The 18,689-nt window shown below is 42.2% G+C and overlaps 1 protein-coding gene across 2 annotated transcripts in view; it reads left to right on the top strand.

Moving 5' to 3' along the window:
- PKHD1 (PKHD1 ciliary IPT domain containing fibrocystin/polyductin) overlaps nucleotides 1-18,689 on the top strand; it is a 266,037-nt gene that overhangs the window by 226,542 nt on the left and 20,806 nt on the right. For both annotated transcript variants that reach the window (XM_085304863.1, XM_085304864.1), the window contains exon 59: nucleotides 9,063-10,077. In XM_085304863.1, coding sequence (XP_085160989.1) covers nucleotides 9,063-10,077 — 1,015 coding nt within the window. The remainder of the gene's footprint in view (nucleotides 1-9,062; nucleotides 10,078-18,689) is intronic.

Below are 18,689 nucleotides of genomic sequence, written 5' to 3'. Positions count from 1 at the left end.
GTAGCAACTTTGCAACAGAGTTTGCAATTGCATTGCCACTGTTGATTAATCGAACAGTTTTCTGAGACAAATTCAGTCTGCAAAAAATAAGGTTTATCTACCTTGTTCAAGCTTAACAGAGTTGAAAATGAAATTAAGGCAGTACATAGGGAAAAAGCGAAGAGAAAGTCAACTTTTGTGTAATCCCTCAGGCCTGTGGAGTCTCCATCTCTGGAGACGTTCAAAACCCGCCTGGGTGTAATCCTGTCTAACATGCTCTAGGTGACCCTGCTTGAGCAGGGGGTTGGATAAGATGATCTTCAGAGGTCCCTTCCAACCTCAACCATTCTGTGCTTCTGTGGTCTGGAGGAGGTGAAGGAAGGGTTGAACACACCACAGTAGCAGCCCAGTTTATGCTCTTTCATCGTGTTCRCTGACGGCTGGTGTTGGACTGAGATATGCCAAGAGGCCTGCTAGTGAAGGTGACATTTGTTCCAGTGGGAAGATTTCCAGTGTACACATGAGGAACCATCGTAGCTACTGCTCAGTGAYTGGATCTCCAAATAGTGCCACACGCAAATCACCCCAATTCTTAAAGAATACCTAGAGATTTCAAATCTATCAATTTTCTTTTCCATTTCTTATATTCCATAAAAAAATAATTTTTAATACATAGGTGTTTAGTMCCTTGTTCCCCTGAAAACCATGTCTCTCCTAACACTCTGAAGTTTGATGTACAAAGCCGAAAGCATTCAGAATTGCCAGTGTCTTTTGAAAATGATGTGCCTAAGAAGTAATAATAAGTCAACACATCTGAATCCATAAGCAAATTGTAATTCTGGGCTGAATTTGGGATATATGAAATATTTTTTGTTGAAAAAGCATGTCTGGGGGAAAAAGGGGGGGTTCAATAAAATAATTTTGCAAAAAAAATGACACTRTTCAGAAACATTATCACTTAGACAAAGATGAAAACGTAGTAAAATTTTGATACTTTAGTCAAAATGCTTGATAACAAACAAAATGTAAATGAACAAAAGATAGAGGAAATTATTTCAGAACAAATGCAGGGCCCTGTTCTGWCTGCTTCCCCTACATCTTGCACAAATAAATGGCATTTTTAAGCTTAATTCTAACCTGAATATTTCCAAAGTCTGCAGGTATTTGATGTTTTTCTTCTGACYGATTCTAATGGAAAATCATTCAGTCTCTCTGTGAGTCAGTTCCCAGGACAAAAGAACTGTTCTCATTAGGAAGAAATGATAATAATAATAGTAAAACAGAGTTCCACACCAATTTTATTTTGAGAAAGTCATTTTATTCCCTGACTTTATTTTTGCAGAAGAAAATGATGATTTGTCTTTGCAGTAACAGAGAGCCAAGCAGGGAACGAGAAGCTGAGAACTTTCCAGCCCATAACAAAACCTGGCAGCAATAGCCCTAATAGAGTTCAAGTTTATTTGACTAATTCTTTCACCACTTGTCAGAGAACATACTTTTGTTCACGGTAACGAAACAAGCTCTTTCCTCTCCCATTTCTCCAGCGAGTAGTACAGGCACTTGTGTGGAGCACACATTGCTGCTAACCGTTGTGATGTTTGCTGTCAAACTCATTTATTTATGCAACTGCTGTGGAACGGCCTGGGGCCTRTAAGCAGCCCTGAAAGATTTCAGAGCCCTGGTGTGGGGTCATGAAAGGGAAAGCGAGGAGGAGGGGGAAGCCTCCGCTGGTTATGAGAAAGGAACTGACACAGGAAATGGTCACATATGGCACAGATTTATTGTGTCCGGGACTTCCCATTCAAAACTCATTATATCCACAGCTCGGAGCCGCGCATGGCACGGCCCCGTTCATTTCTAGGTCTGGCACTCGACAAAATTACCGCTCCGCTTTTGGAGGGAGGTGGCAGTTTTGTCATCCCTTGGCGAGGGAGCCGGTGACTGCAGTCGCGTCGGTGAGGAATGCCGCTTGCTGCCTCCTGCCTTTAGATTAAGCCGTGGGTATCAGTTTGTGTAAAGCTTCAGTCAACGGAGGTGCTGGTCAGGAGGAGAGAAAATGCCTTCTGGGCTTTGAATACAGCTAAAGGAAACCAGGAATATCTTGGGGGGGGAAACATAATGGGAAAAGCTTTGGTAGCRACAAGAGAAACAAATCGTTACCTGCAGAAGAGCGTGATTTTTCAAAGGTGAAATAATTTAGACACAAAGGTGGTTCTACGTGTAGTTTTTGTCTTTTAATCATCTTTCCTAGGAGACAGAATTACACTCCCCTGCCACCTTGTCCCTTCCCCAGCTATCAGCTCTTCTGGATGAYGGACAGTGATTTCAAGAGGGTTGTGGGAATTGTTTGTTTATATTTTATTATTTGCTTCACRAGATCATCTAAAAGCCCTAGTCAGAGCCTGGGTTCAATTTTACTAGAAGCTCTACAAAAGTTCCTGTCACCATCCTTTGGCTRTGTGCTGGTCGATCCTCCAAGCCCTCAAGAAGGTCGTGGAGACTAAATTAATCTCTTCCATGCTATCCTGTGAGAGTTCGCCCTGGCCTGCTCTGTCCCCTGCACTCTGGTCCCATACACGTGATTGATTGCATTACAGTAGGTTTTAAAGTAATGACTCCTGCAACATCTGTGCATCTGTAGTTCAGGGTTACAGTTTAAGGCTTAATTTACAGCACTTTCTGGGACTCTCTGAAAATGTACAAAATCATAGAGTAATTCTGCTGTTTAATCCTTTCTCACTCCAAGCACAATATAATGTCAAGTAATGTCTCTTTTCTCCTCATGGTGGATTTATTCCCTAAATAAGAATTATGTTGCCAGGATGGCTGAAATGACTTCTGCAAATTCCCTCATTGATAATGKCAACGAGGAAAAAAAGTCTTTCTTATTATAACTTTTTGTTGCAATTTAATGAGCTAATGGTCAAGCTACTCTGGACTGGTGTGGAAAATTGTAGAAATGGGCTCAATGTCCATGCCTTGTGAATTAAATAGTGCCAGGGTATGGACAGTGGGGCTTTACAGTCACTCCTGCTCCATCAGCAGAACCCACTCCAAGCCCAGTTTTGTCCTGGGTGACCCAGTAGTCTCCCACACAATTCCTGGGTGCCTTCCATGAATTAGCAAAAGCTGTAAACCAGCCCAAAAAGGCAATTTGGAGGTAACCACCATCTGTATGGTAACCACCACCAACGGTATGGATGTGTCATGCCAYGCCGGCTGGCCTCAGGGACAAAGACCTGGCCTTGGCAGAGGTTATTTTATTAGTTTCGGTGCAGTCAGTGCTTTAGCTGTTTAGTTTCAGTCCGATCTGCCAAGGTGCTTCCTRGCAGGGTTGCCTTGTAGCGACAGCATGGCATTTGAGAAACGCTGCGGCACCGTAACACCTTCTTAATTCAACCATGACACAAGGCCTGGGCTGGGCAGTCTCACTAAAGGGCACTTCAGATTTACAGACCTGTCTCATCCAAGAGGGCTCAGGATGTATTCCTCTGGTTAGGTTATTCCCCCCAACTTTTTGCAGCTGTGTGAGGCAGGGTCTGCCTGGGTTGGTATGTGCTCTTGAATACAAAGATGCCTACAAAGAACAAAGACGGTCCTTGGACACAGGTAGCTCCTGAGCTGCAAATCACTGGAATTTTGGGGAGCATTTTAAGAAACATCATTACATGCCTGCTCTGTTCCCATATTCTTTCTAAGCGCCTCTTTTTGGCCACTGTCAGAGAGTGTCCCTGCCTAGATGGACTTCTAGTCTTACCTCTTAAAACTTTACTTGTATACTTATTCTTTAAGGTTGGGAATGAGTTATTACTCTACCTCAGACAGCTGGAAAAGTTTGCAAGTTTTTGTTCATAACATGTAAGGTATACTGTTACCTGTTACATATATGACCTACCTTTTCAGCATGGAGAAGTTCTGAAGGATTGATGCTAGTGCAATAGGTACACAACCATATTAAAGATGCAAGCGATACTTGATTTCACAAGTGTGATCAGATCAATGTATGCCAACAATGAATACAAGAATAAATATTTAATTTAGGATATCTGGTTTTCTATGGATTTGTATATGAAATGGAAGGGCCAGCATAGATACAATGATGTCTAAAAATGGTGAGCTTGCACTGCAAGCTTTCCGTCAGTGGGAGCACTAATAGCTCTCTCTTCTCTACTTGTGCAAGGACTTTTACAGAACTTGTAAGAACATACTATCTTTGAGTCCACAAACGTGGCTGGAATTGGCCAGGGGATTCAAAAGTTTTTATGGAGGAATGATAAACCAGAGAGCACACACAATGTGATCTTATGAGACTCATTTCCTTAGAAAATCATTTTCTTTAAAAGAAAGAATTAACAGCCTAAAGCAGTCGCTCTATTTTTAGTGACATGGTTTCTAGCATATATATATTTCTTTGTGCATATATCTCATGTACACAAACTTATACAAATATACATGTAATCACTTGTGCTTCCATACATTCCTAAAGTACTTGTCGTTGCGTGTTTGCATATTTACCCCCCAAAAAAACACCAGTGAACCTAATTGCATGATAAATTGTACTTATAATCAGTGGAATTTCTAAAAACAGCCCAGGATGCCTTGCCTTGGCATCTGCTGAAGCTGACAGCCTTGTTTTTACTAACATATATAAAGATTTACACAGTCAGAGTCTGCAGAGCCGTCGCTTTCAGAGGRCAAGTGCGTGGGCATGGGGACCCGGTCGCAGGGATCGGGTGGAAGMACTGGGCCCCACGTTATTTACAGGGAACGTTTGAGCTCAAGAAACGTAGAAAAATCTTTTGCATAGCAAAAGTGACTGACCTCAGAATAATTTACCTTCACGGCACGCTAGATTTCTAAGGTCCCATTGCTGGGCCTTTTTTATTTCACATTTGAATGTCAGCAGGTCAAAAGGAACAGTTAATTCTGATGAATATTTCCCTCTCAGCATAGATATGTGCTGGCCAGCCCAGGGCCAATGAATCGCAGTTTCTAAATAGTGTCCCATTTATCTCTCCCTTTCCCCTTCCTCCCCTACTTGCTTTTATATTTTTGTAACTACAATTGTAGTTAAATTAGAAATAACTGACGGGCAAATCCAGTGAAATGGAAAGAAAATTGTGGGAGATTTATTTTATTTTGATAAAAAACTGACGTGGCCTTTTGTTTTTGTCAAAAACTGACTATACTTTTCCTCATTCCATGAATTGTGAAATCTATCATGAAATGGGTAAAAATTATTGAAGGAAATGGTGGTGTTAACCTGACGGGGAAAATCATTAATGTTAATGTATTTCATTCAATTTTAAATATAGAATTTGTTTTATTTTATTTTATTTATTTGGCGCTGGGGAACTAGGGAAAAAAAAAACAGGAGACTTGCAAGAGACTCTGTGTGCCTTTAAGTCAAAACATCTATTTTAAAAATATTCTTCCCTCCTTCCCTCCTGCTCCATTTTTCTAAATAAAGGATATGAGATGTTGCTGTTGTTGTTGGGTTGCTTTTTTTTTTTTTTTTTTTTTTCCTAGAGCAAAGAGGACCCCCTCGGCGCATTTTTCTTTTCAAATGTGAAATGAGGTGGAAAATCCTCATTTCACGACAGGAAGGACAAATATTGACACAAAGTTAATATTTTTCAGGAGCCCTAGAAGCAACCTGAGTGCTTAAATCTTTATATATATATGTGTGTGTGTGTGTGTGTGTGTGTGTGTGTATGCGCATATGTATAGAAAATATATACATAATAAATATAATATTATATATATAGAAGATAATGAACTTGACTTGATGATGGGGGAATCTGCAGAAAGCAAAATCTGCTACCTGAGGCTAGGGAAATAGCTGAAAAGAGTGGACACAAGCACACACTTTCCACTTTTTCTCTCTTYCTTGCATTGATGGGTACCCGTGCACGTGGCACACATGCACACACGTTCTTCCTCTCCTCCCGTGCACGTGGACCCCGGTGGCACATGCAGCCTTTCTCGCTCATGCACACGCTCCCGCACGCGTGGYCATCTCCGTCTTTGACCCGGTTGTGTCTTCCCACTCTCTCGCTGACCCACACGTTCCTTTTTCTCTTTTCCCCACTTTKTCTCTGTCTCGTGCGTGTGCATGTGCGTGCGCACACACGCACGGGCAAATATAACCCACTTAATCTAATTTCACCCATTTAGGAGGAGGGCTTCTGGAATTTATCACCGTTATTGCCCGTCACCGATGTAAATAGCACACGTCAGCTCAATATTCGGTGGTCACTCAGTATTTATTAAGTCCTGTCCACTCTGGCCTTTTGGAGAGGAAAGCCCCAGGGCAGATTAGCTGCTGGCCCTGACACGCCGTGTCACTTATCTATTCGCATTGATTATGAGAGTCAGCTGTGACCAGGCCTCACTTTTTTTTCCTTCTTCTCTCAGGCCCCTCTTACAAGCACCCCTGCTTGGATTTTCATGAGGAAATAATCAGATTAGGCCTTCAGCGGCGAGTTCATATGGAGTTCTCTTTCTCCAATGTGCTACTAACTGAATAAACGTGTTTTGTGGTAAATTGTAAATGACATTATGATTACTAAAGCCAGCATGGGTTTCATTTAAAAGTGATCGAAATTGCCGGCTGCAGAAATTGTGACTGGCAGATAAGGCCGTTTGGAAGGAGACAAGCGAAGATGAGCACGTGTGTAGGAAACCTACCGACAAACCCGCTTGGCAAAGCAAAGTCAAGTGCTGGGAATCACAAAATATCAGCGAGCCCCTTTTGTGGATGGGAGCAACGTCACCTGGGGGGAAAGGGGATGATTTGCGCATTTCCGGCAGAGCAAGCGATGAGATCTGCCAGCCTTTGCGGGCTGGCTGCCGTCAGCAGGGTGCGTGTTCCTGGCGCTTGAGGACCATCACGAGCATCTGAGAGTGCAGCGTTTCCGCTTCTGCGTCTGCATGAAGTCGCTGCTCCCCCCTCCCTTGCGCCTGGCACATGCTAAGAGCAAAATGCACGTAATGATAAAGCAAAAAAGGGAAAGACAAAACAAAGTAAAAGAAGCAAGGAAAAAAAAAAGATAGTAAGCTGCTGTTGAAAAACTGGTGCATTTGCACTGATCCTCTCTCTCGGACCTCCTCCCTGAGCAGAGCTTGACATTTATGTAATTTCATTGCTCTGCTCTGTGACGTGCGCAATGAGTGCTCGTTCTGGGAAACACTCATAGACCTGGGTGACTTTCTGCACTTGAGGAATCCCTTTGGAATAAATCATAGTTAAGTATCCACAGGATTCAGGCATAAAGATGTAACTATAAGATGAACTCAGGCTGATTCCTCTACGACAATACATAATTCATCGCTTTTCCAGGAGTCTGTTATTTCCTTCTAGCGGGGAGTTTCGCAATTCTAGCATTTGCTTGTGAAGGCGAATGCCCTTTTGCGCATTCAAAAGTTTGTGACCTTCAAGGATATTATCTCTTTATCCTTAACATTAGACATTGCTGATCTGTGTACACATCCCCAGAGCTGCTGAATGAGGAACRCAGAATTAGTTCAGACATCGTCCGTGCTTTGCCTAACACATTCATGCACACAACTAACCAGGAAAAGAGCAGGTTTAGGGAGGAAAGGAGGATTACTGCTGGCTACAGTAGTAAATTCCTTCTTTGATTTTATTTTGAAGGGAGGGAGGAAAAACAGAAACACACATCTTTCCCTAYGGTGCTTTGGGGAGAAATGTTTACATTTTTGGTGCCCCTGTGTGTACTCATTTACTTTTATTCTTCTTTAAAATCAGTGATGATCTCATCATTACAGCCTGAGGCACAACTTCTCTCATTTTAAAGCAGAGACCTGTATTTGGTCACAGAGATCATGCCCTCACTCCAGTGACTGTATGGACAAGTTGTCCTTTATACAGATCCTTCTGTAAAAGGTTCCTCTTGATTAGTCTCCATATGGATGCTCCGTGGTGGACACCTGGGACGGGATTCTGCTACAGATTCTGACATAGTTGGGAGTGTCTTATCTCTGTTACCTAAGGTGTCTTTTGCATTCCCATAGATCCTCTGCAGTAGCTACAGGTACTGTGACTACTCTAAGAAGCTGATATGACACTATACATCTGTGTTTTCGTGACAGGATCCTAACTCTAGTCAGTACATTTAGGGGAGTCTAAACAGCAATTCAGCCAACAAAATGTAGGTACCTATTTTAAGGTTAACTGTCTTGCTTTCTATGCTGCCATGACTGTATTGACGGCTGGGAATGGGGTGTGGGAGGGTGTCAGTTGCCAAAAATAGGTGTCTAGTGTAATTTCAAGTGCTATGGTCCCACCTGGCCTCCAGCTGCCACTCAAGAAGGGATAGTCTTCTGCTGGTTATGTGTGCAGATATCTCAAATATCTCAAGGCATCCCACATGATACGAGATGTCTATCTGTGGACAAATAAATTATACTCCAGATCTCCACTGATTGTAATGGGAGCTTAGACAGTCAGAGCACAGAGTCTCTACAATAGATGCTAATTGTAGGTGTCTGAATCTGGAGCTTTCTCCCAGCTCCAAAGCTGAGTGAGGTGTTTCTCACCACGAAAGTGGATTAACGATGTGCTGATTCTTTCTAGGCTGTCTCCTTGAGACACAATCTGTATGAGCGGGATGAGAGGACTTTATGTAGAGTTATCTTTGCAAAGAATTGCAGCCATGACCTGATCTGTGACCCTTCTACAGACAGAACCAGGAGAAAACAGACATAGGGATGAATATGCTGGGTCAGACCAAAGGTCCATCTAACCCCACTTGCTCTTTCAACAGTGCCTGTAACTGGATGTCTAGAGAATAGAAAGAACAGTCTATGTTGGTTCTCTGTCATGCTCTACCAGTTTTCATCTCAAGGGCTTCCTGAGGTAGATGTGGTTTCTAGCCATTTCATATCTCTTGGTGTCCAGTTTTCCATTAAAGCTATATAAAACTTTAGCATTCACAGAAACAACTTTGACCAGTGAATGAGAAAATATACACAAAGTTGTAGCACTAAGTGTTGAGATGGTACCTGAAACAATTCCCTTTTTTTTTTCCCCCTCTCCCCATCGCTCTCTGTCATTCCAGGAATTTACAGAGATGACACCAAGTGCATCTTCAAGCCCTCAGCACAAGGCTACTTCTGCAAGCAGACAGATCATGCGCTTGTCGTCCTTGAAAACTTGGACTCCAGTATAGTCAAGCAGAGACTGTCTCCAGTGGTAGCGATGACTGGAAGCTTTATGGATATCTTCAGTGATGTGTCTTCAGATGCAAAATGTTATCCAGCAGAACATCCTCCTGCTTTTTATTCTGTCTTGCCATCCAACAAACTCACTACGGTTTGCTTCCCTGACCTATCACCCCTAACTTTCAGACTTTACCTTCTTAGTGGTCAAAACTCAACCAGGCTTCCCCTTGCTATATTCTACAATGAACCCCTCAGCCTTCGTGTTTTCATTCAAGGGAAGTACGTCTCTCCAACACTATCTTCTTTCTCACTGAATGAAGGAGTAGGAGCCAATTACTTTAACTTTGAGGACAACCTTCTCTATGTTCTCCTTCATGAAGAGGAACCTGTAGAAATAGTCACTGGACTTTCCCTTCACATTGCCTTTTGTGTACCTGAGACCATTGGGGAAGAGGGTGWGGCAAGTATAATATATCGATTAGCTGATTTCTTGCAGGTTGGACATGACCAAGTCAGAATAGTCTATCATACGCTGGGAGGTGAAAGTATATTAAAAGTCATCTCATCCAACACTAGCAAGAGGAGATATCATTGCCCTAACATGACATTTTGCACGGCTTCTTATACCAGGGCTGGCTCACAAAGAGTGAGAAGAAGATCAGTAAGTGTCCAAACCCCGCAGCTGTATGATAGAGCTGTTCCATCAAGAGTGCTGATCATCGAACTCGGTGATCCACCAGGTCCTGCAAGAAATGAATTTTATCGCTCCTTGACAAGTGACACCTTAAAAAGCTTGGCTAGAATTATTATTAACACTCATCAAACAGGAGACCTTCAGAGAGGCCTGGGCTTACCAGTTGATACTTTAATGGTGACTCAGCCTGCCTTCCTGTCTCTAGGAGGAGATAACAGGTAAGTGTGTTGCTGCAGTATCATTAAAGATATTGATACTGGTTTAAGTGGAGTGAGGCAATTTAATCATTTGATCTACTTGTTAGGATAGGGAATAACTTCTGCATTGACTGAAATATGTCTAACCACAGGGGAACACATTATAAAGATGTCCTGGCATAGCTATGCCCAAGAATTTAGCAGAAGTCCTGAATGTAATCTATGATGTTCTGCTGGTGCTCATGGATCTCTGCACCATATTCCACTGTATACTGCAGAGCTCTCCATGATGCCTTAAAGCAGGAATAGAGTATCTAGAAGTCTGCCTTCAAACTGTAAACTCTTGGGTAAGGTCAATATTTCTAAAGGAGTTCAGATTATGGTGTCTTTTTACTTTTGAACACTTAAGTAAGCCTTTGAATGTTTATAAATTGATGCAGTGCCAGACACATGGTGTGAAAGACAGGCTGTTGCCTTAAATTACTTACAAGTCTAAATCTTGATTCATATACTTACAGAATTTAAGGCCAGAAAGGACCTTTTAATCTTCTAGTTTAATACTCTGTATGACACAGGCCACAGCTGTTTATTCTGGTACCTTGATGTTGACTTTTGGTTTTGGCTAAAATACACATCCTAGAGAACCAGTCTTGAAGATAGTGAGCTGGCAGCATCCAGTACTTCCTTTCGATGTATGTCTAGATGATGAATGTTATCCCTGTTTTTATATCACAAATACTTGCCTACTTTCTCTTGTGAATCCTTCCATCTCCAGCTTCCTGTGAGAGTTTCTTGCTCTGTCTTTTCTGTTGTATCAGCATACTGCTGAGCATTGACTGTTCCCTCTCTTATAGATACCTCCAGAGCAATATAATCACTTACCTACCCGTTTTTAATAAATTGAGGAGTTTGAGCTCTGGTCAGTGTAAGGTGTTTAAATCCTTTTGGGGTCTCTTTCCTTCTCCCCTTTATTTTATGAATCCTTTTTGAAGTGTGGATATCTGAATTGCTAGCAGTTTTCCTTCTTGTCAGTGCCACATGCAAAAGTGGTACTAAATCCCATTTTCTACTCATAGAATTAAATGATCCCATTAGCCTATTTTTTCAAAGAAATATGAGAGCTCCTGATCATTTGTTTTCTCATTATATCCTCTAGTTCCTTTTAGTTATTGCTTTCCAGGACCCAATCCCCCATTCCATGTTTGTGACTTTCAATTTTTTAAAACATAAGTCTTACTGTGCACATAGCTTTACATTTGACTGTATAAAAATGCAATTTCTTTGCCCAGTTCACAACTCTACACAATTTACCAGCCCACCAAAACTTCTGCAATTTCATCAGAAGTAATTTTATATTTGTTTGTTGAGGAAAATATCCCCCAGCATCAGACCTGCAGCTGATTCTAATACACCACCATAGGACCCTCTATTATCTGATAACCGTTTCCCAATGGAAGTTGCATTTTGAGCTCTGACTATTAACTAGTTCTTGATGAGTTTTGTATATACTGTTTGTTTGTTTATTTATTTATTTATTTATTTATTTATTTTATTGATGAGGCTCATTGAGGGCTCAATTTTCTAAGGTCTTTCCCTTCCTCTACAAAAAAGGTTTCTCTTCCTCCACGACAAACATCCCTACCTGTTCTTCCTTCCTCTGGCCTTGTCTTGCTCTAGTCAGCCTCTTGCAGCCACTTTGTACAGCCCAGATGGCAGCCCTTATCTGCCGAGAACGCTGTGAGGAGCAGGGCTGGGAAGGAAGCAGACAGCCGGGTATTTCAGCTCCAGATCCTGAATCCATATTAAAAGCATATGGAAAATATGAAAAAGGTAATATTCCATCTGTTTTTAATAGGGGACATGGGATTTAATGCCTGGCAACCTAATGTGTACTCTCTTGGTATTGCATAATGTTATTTTTTGATGTTGTGCACTACTGAGCCTTACCCAACTATAAGCATATTCCATCTATGCAGTTATCTTTATTAACCAAAGAAAGAAATTGGATTTGTCTAAGACTTATTTCTCTAATTAATACCATATCCTCTTTCTACCCTTGACCTCTGTACCTGCCTAATGTATGCTGGCTGCCAGTGATACAAGCTGCTATTCACATGCTTAACTTTTCTACTGGGAACAGGGTGATAGTGAAGCTCCCACATTAAGGTTTGCTAAATTGGGATCACAAGAATATTTAATTTGATTGTTTTGAGGTGGTTTCTTATTAAGAATAGTGAGAAATTGTTGCTTGCAAGATCAAGTCTTAAGTTAGGGTCAGGCCCTTAAGATATGGAATATTATTTATGAGCACAGTATCACTAACATCAGCACAGTGTCACTAACATCGATGGAGCAGTGCTTGTGTTCTGAAGCAAGTRGGACATTTTTTAAGCAAAAAATGTTGTAGGAAGTCTCACAGCCTGTGTTACCGAATGTTATCCTTTCTCTATGCTGTTCTGAGAYACCCAGCAGCTTGCAGACTTTGGCAGATAAATGACCCCTCATTCTCCGTGTTGATTACTGATGATCAGCACAAGAGAAGCAGCAATAGCTACACTGTGGGAAACGCAAAAGCTATAGTGTTTTGAGAGTAAGTCTGACAGAACCCTATTAAGTGTCTACGGATTCCCCAATACCTCCATGAAATGTCACAGCGGGCAAATARGAATCATCTACAGGAAAGACTCACTGCCTCGACGGTGCAGCAGGCAGGAACACCTTGTGACTGCCCTTTGTCAGACACGAGTGATATCTTCCCTGCACCTCATGCTGCTCTCCAGGGTGGCATAYGGAGAAGTATTTCCAGCTTTCTCCTCTGTGCTTGAGATATTAAAGGCTCTGCAAAACCAACCCTCCCCATCACACCTTAGCTGTGGACCGGGGTGATGTGGATGAGGGCAAACTCCACCAAGCAGTGAGGATCAGGGCAGGCCCTTGAGAAGGAGGTTGTTTTGTTGGAGGGGCAAGAACAGTGCCAGCTTAAAGCCAGAGATTCAAATCAGTAGCTTAGCCCAGAGAGGGGAACACGTGGGATCTGTATTCAACAGAAGACTAAATCACCAAATACGTGGACCAGATCAGTCCACCTTTGCTGCTTGGGCTCCTCTGCAGTGTTATTTATTACTCCCCATCAGTCATAGCTTTTCTAGAATTACTCAYGGATGACGTTGTGATACAATAAGGCCACAGATAGCTTGTGAAATGAAATCAGGGTTTTCCTGTTGGGACATATAATACCCCCACTGTCTATCTGTCTCTCTTTAGGCCATAGATGCTAGCCCAGGCAAGGATAATGAGGTTAGGTTTACAAGTCAGGCTAAATATTCTCGTGTATTTATTCTGTGGAAGGAACAGAAAAATATTTGTACCCCTTAGTTATGCAATATCCAATCAAAATATCAGATATTCTCAGAACCTGCACTCCTGCAGACTTGCAGACTCATGGCTCCTCTTGCTTAAAGACAACAACAAAAAGATACTGTTCAGCAGAGACTGGGTGTTCTTCTTTGTAGGCTGGAACAGTGAGGATGAAGGTAGCCTTGGAAACCTTGCTGTGGTAGCATGCAATAAGTYTGTGTTTTCTGTTGCCAAACCTTTAAAAAATGAGTTGTCTATTTGCAACACCTTYTTACATGATTTTAATTTAACTCCATTGATATGCTCACTTCAGGCAYGGCTCATTGGTTTGCCAATGAAAGAAAGAGATGATTGCTCTGACAGCTATAGCCTTGCACAGCTAGAGATAAAGAGATAACTATCACATAGCTGCATCTTTCTGTGAATGTATGTRTATAAACATCTATTGAAATATATTTACAGATAATAATCTCTATTTTGCAARGTTTGCCAAATGTCAGTATAAATATAAAGAGCAAGAAAACACAACAGCAAATGCATAACTTATGTTTGCATAGTGTTTTATACAAAATCAGAAATATAAAGCTTCACAACCATCCAGAAACCATTTAGTTCATCTCCCCACTCTAAGGCAGGTACCTRGCTCATTCCTTTAACCTGTTACAAACTGAAATTTGAAGACATTAGGTTTAGGGTAGCACGTAAAAAATAGTAAGTGTGCATGAAATAATGATACTTGAGACTCACAGCAAGCAATAAAAGTGAGGCAAATTGCCAAAGAAGTGCTCGTTCAGAGAGCAATACCTATCCAGAGGACTACATGAGAAGTTAGTACTCATTCGCTATGTCACAAGACATACACAGAGGCAGGCAGAACTAGAAATCCAAACTAGATTAATTCTGACACCTCCTAACCTTGAAGTGCTTGGGCTTGATAACCTTCGTGCAGTTTTCAAGTAGGCTATTGTAAATAATTGCAAAGGATTTTTAAAAAGGAAGAAGAAAAGTCATTCTATGGAGGAATTCCAACTTCCGTTCAGAGAGACCTGGACAGGCTGGAGAGTTGGGCAGAGAGGAACCTCATGAGGTTCAACAAGGGCAAGTGCAGAGTCCTGCACCTAGGGAGAAATAACCCTAGGCACCAGTACAAGGTGGGGGCTGACCTGCTGGAGAGCAGCTCTGCAGAGAAGGACCGGGGAGTGCTGGTGGATGACAAGTTGACCATGAGCCAGCAATGTGCCCTTGTGGCCAAGAAGGCCAATGGTCTGCTGGGGTGCATTGGGAAGAGTGCTGCCAGCAGGTCAAGGAAGGTGATCCTGCCCCTCTACTCAGCCCTGCAGAGGCCTCATCTCGAGTCCTGTGTCCAGTTCTGGGCTCCCCAGGACAACAGAGACATGGAGCTACTGGAGAGAGTCCAGAGTAGGGCTACAAAGATGCTCAGAGGGCTGGAGCACCTGCCCTGTGAGGAACGTCTGCAAGAACTGGGCCTGTTTAACCTGGGGAAGAGCAGACTGAGGGGGGATCTGATCAATGTGTACAAGTACCTGAAGGGAGGGTGTCAGGGGACTGGGGACAAACTCTTTTCAGTTGTCCCGTGTGACAGGACAAGAGGCAATGGGCAGAAATTGAAGCACAGGAAGTTCCACCTGACCATTAGGGGGAATTTCTTCCCTGTGAGAGTGATGGAGCAGTGGATCAGGTTGCCCAGAGAGGTTGTGGAGTCTCCTTCTCTGGAGATCTTCAAGGCCCTCCTGGATGCAACCCTGCCTAACATGCTCTAGGTGACCCTGCTTGAGCAGAGGGGTTGGACATGGATGATCTCCCGAGGTCCCTTCCAACCTTACTGATTTTATGATTCTATGATTCTCCTCCTCTTTGTAGTCAAAGGTAGGATGCCAAAATCCTCACCTCAGAGTTTCAGCTAATGCAACACTTGAGACTATACCTAAGCGGGCAGACCTGATATCTCAGGTTTTTTGGATGTGTGCACAGCTGTGTCATGACACTGTAAAGGGTCATGGGTACMCACCTGGCCCTCGGCTTAGGAGAAAATCCCAGAACTTTGGCCAGAGAGATGTGTTGTCTGGGCAGTGTGACCTCATGCAACTCTTCTTCGTTTCATCGTAGTCTTCCTCCTCAGAAAGAGGACCACTTCTCATTGAACTCCAATACTATTTTTTTGATTTTTTGTTTCTATATAGCTAAGCCCTGGTTTAGGCAACATCTCATACTTAGCAGAGTAGTAAAATTACAGAAAAGCATACATAAATAAATTTACAGTGAAACTTAGATGATTTCTAATCAGAGGAGTGGGATTCTTTAATGGTATCTTCATAGAAGCAATGGGTTAAGGAACAAAATGAGATTAAGTTTGAGATTACTATGTGCATAAATAGTGTTATGCCACAAAAAAATGTATGATTATATGAGACTGTGCTTTAGGAATCAAGACAAACTCAGTTTTTTGTTCTCAATTCATAATTATTTTCAAACTGGTAGAATGAGTAGCTCAGGGGTCTGTCAACAAGAGATAAGATGTTCAGCATGAACTCAGAGATTCAGACATATCTTTCAGTGATGATTGAAGATAGTAACTGGTGGCTTGTGTGGGAAAAGAGTTTGTGGGAAGTTATTCCACATTTTACAGGAGAAATTTCCTTATAACAAAGCCTTTTGTTAATTGCCTCTTCTGGTGGCATTTTTAACAGAAAAGAAAAAAAAAGGATTTGAGTGGGCATCAAAATGAATTATCAGCACACTGGTGGAGTCAGAAAGGCACAATGTACTGGGGACACTGACACGGCACAAGGTCTCTGTCTACGTAGATGTTAGACACCAGAGCTGCTATTTTAACACTTTTCTTCAAATTGAATTCAGACTGGGGATATTTAGGAGGCAGTTTGATGTCCCTGCCTATTGTCAGTAGAGAAACGTATTTCTTGCGAGGACTCCCACAGCTAGACTTCCAGGAGCTGATATAGCCTCCTTGTAGGCGGTTACTATCTTGTACTGGGGAGGAAGGGGAAAAATTAGGCGCAACGATCTGTGAAAGACACTAAGAAYGATGGAGCACTGAACTGAGATCTCTATTCTACCCATCTGCTGGGGAAGATATCTAATCATAAAAGCAGAATAAGACTAAATCAGTTGAGACAGCAATGGACTTTGTCAATTCATCAGGCCTCCTGGCTACAATAGTTGCCCTTGAATTAAAACAAACCTACTTCTTCTTAAACTAAGCCTTACTTTTAAACTATCTTTTGGTTAATATCTACCATACATAGTAAATCTATGTAAAAAACCCGTGTCATTCTGGAGCGTCATTTTGTACCTCACAGCTATGCAAATTCACCACTCTCAAAAGTGACACCCATGAATTTCAAAATTCAAGTAAGGAGAATTAAAGTCTTACCTCCACTGTAACTGTGGCTGAAACTGCAGCTTGCTCAGTCAATGGGTTTCCAAAAACCAGCTGGTTCCCTGCAGGAGGGGAGGGAAGGAAGCAAGGAAGGAGGAAAAGAGGAAGGACAGCAGGAGAGAGCTTAGGAGGAGAGTGAAGAGGGGAGGAAGGACTCAGGACAAGGAGAGCTAACTCTGTCAGCTAAAACACTTTGCAGATCTGCATGGTAGGAACAAGGGATATATTGTCATTAAAGGGCTGTGTGTCAGCCCATCCGACGTGTGCCTCATTGAAAGTGAGGGCTTTGTCTTATTATATCTCMGTCCAAAATGAAGGAGACCAGCCTAAGGGGATTATTCCCCTTAGGCTTTCAATTCCCCGCTCAATTCCCTGGTCCCTCAGAAGTTATGGATGTTCAGAAACGGGCAGGAGCACACCTCAGAGCCGGGAGTGTACCACAGGATTTTTAGGGGTTTGGAAGGAGATCCAGTTCCAGAGGTAGCATCCTAGTGCTGTCAACAAGATCTTTTTTTTTTTTTTTTTTTTTTTTTTTTTGTGTGTCACATATGTATCTAATTTTCCCTTTAACAATTAATGGGATCTCTGATAAAAGTGGCATAAAGAAAGCTGTGGCTTTGATGATTTACATGGGGTGTGTGCACACAGCAGAGAGGGGCTGACAGCCCCATCTCTGAAGGACTGATCCTTTCATCACTCAGCCTTTTTTAAAATGCGAGCRCTGTCACTTTTATTAGCAGAGCACGGCTGGTGTAAAATTAAAAGGGAGTGACAAGAGTCTCAGTGCTGAAGTCAGCCTGTTTTGCCATTGTGTTGTACCCTTGACCAGTGCTTAACATGAAAAAAAGGAGAAACATTCTTTCACATGCTTTGTTAATAGGAGTCTGGTGACTAAAGGGTTAAGTGGCTTTGGGTGCTGGGTCTTTGTGAGGGTGTGTGTACGTATATGTATAGAGAGATATAGATATATATATATACACCTTAGTTTGGCTGTAGGACCAAACGCCCGCAGGCCACAGTCACATTATCATCTGGAAATTGGATAACGACAGCACAATGACAAATCCAGGTTGCTTGCAATAAGGTGCTAATCCCTTTGCTTTAATATCGGAGCAGCGTGTAATGATGTTTGGACATCACTCCAGTTTACTGACGACCCCACTGGGGCCTGCAATAGAACCGTACAACTGTCTAACAAGCCGTCAGGTGACTGCCGTCGTCAAAGCAACGGACGGTGCAATCTAATCTTCCCTTCATCCCTTCCAGCTCCCAATAAGGGCCAGATTACAGAAGTGGCCCATCAATGCTTGGTAACTCGAATCAATTAACGTTAATTCGCACAATGCTATGATGTATTGTGATCACTTTCATTTCGGAGAAGGGGGAAGAAAATGCTATAATTCACCTAAAATGAGGTTGTCTATGGTGCTGAGGTATTAATTGGGTGTCCATATTAAATGGAAAAGGAGCACGGTAGTGAAGGAAAAGTGGATGAGTGACTCTCTTGGCTGCTATTGACCTATCAGAAGAAGACAGTGCCCTTTTCCTTTGCTTTTATCTATTACAGTTTTCCCTATTGCGTGTCAAGTTGATGTATTATAAAAAATTCATTTGGTGACCTTTCACCCTCCTAGCAGATTAAACAATTTCACTGGGATGGCATCATTAACAGGGCCTTGCATTTAATGATGATTTCTCTAAAAGGCCACGGAGATTCGATTTTAAGCTAACAGATTTATTGCACTATTATAACATATCGTAAAAAACTGTACCACCTACGGTCTGGTTTTAGGATAGAAACTGTTTAAGAGTTTATGTGGAGCTTAAAGTGGTATTACCTTGGGATACGCAGTGGTTG

Source organism: Rhea americana, unplaced genomic scaffold (genome assembly GCF_003343005.1).
Source record: "Rhea americana isolate MKP2758 unplaced genomic scaffold, rheAme1 scaffold_210, whole genome shotgun sequence".
Taxonomy (NCBI): domain Eukaryota; kingdom Metazoa; phylum Chordata; class Aves; order Rheiformes; family Rheidae; genus Rhea; species Rhea americana.
The sequence above is the reverse complement of the archived record's forward strand: the minus strand, read 5'-3'. Positions and strand labels throughout refer to the sequence as shown.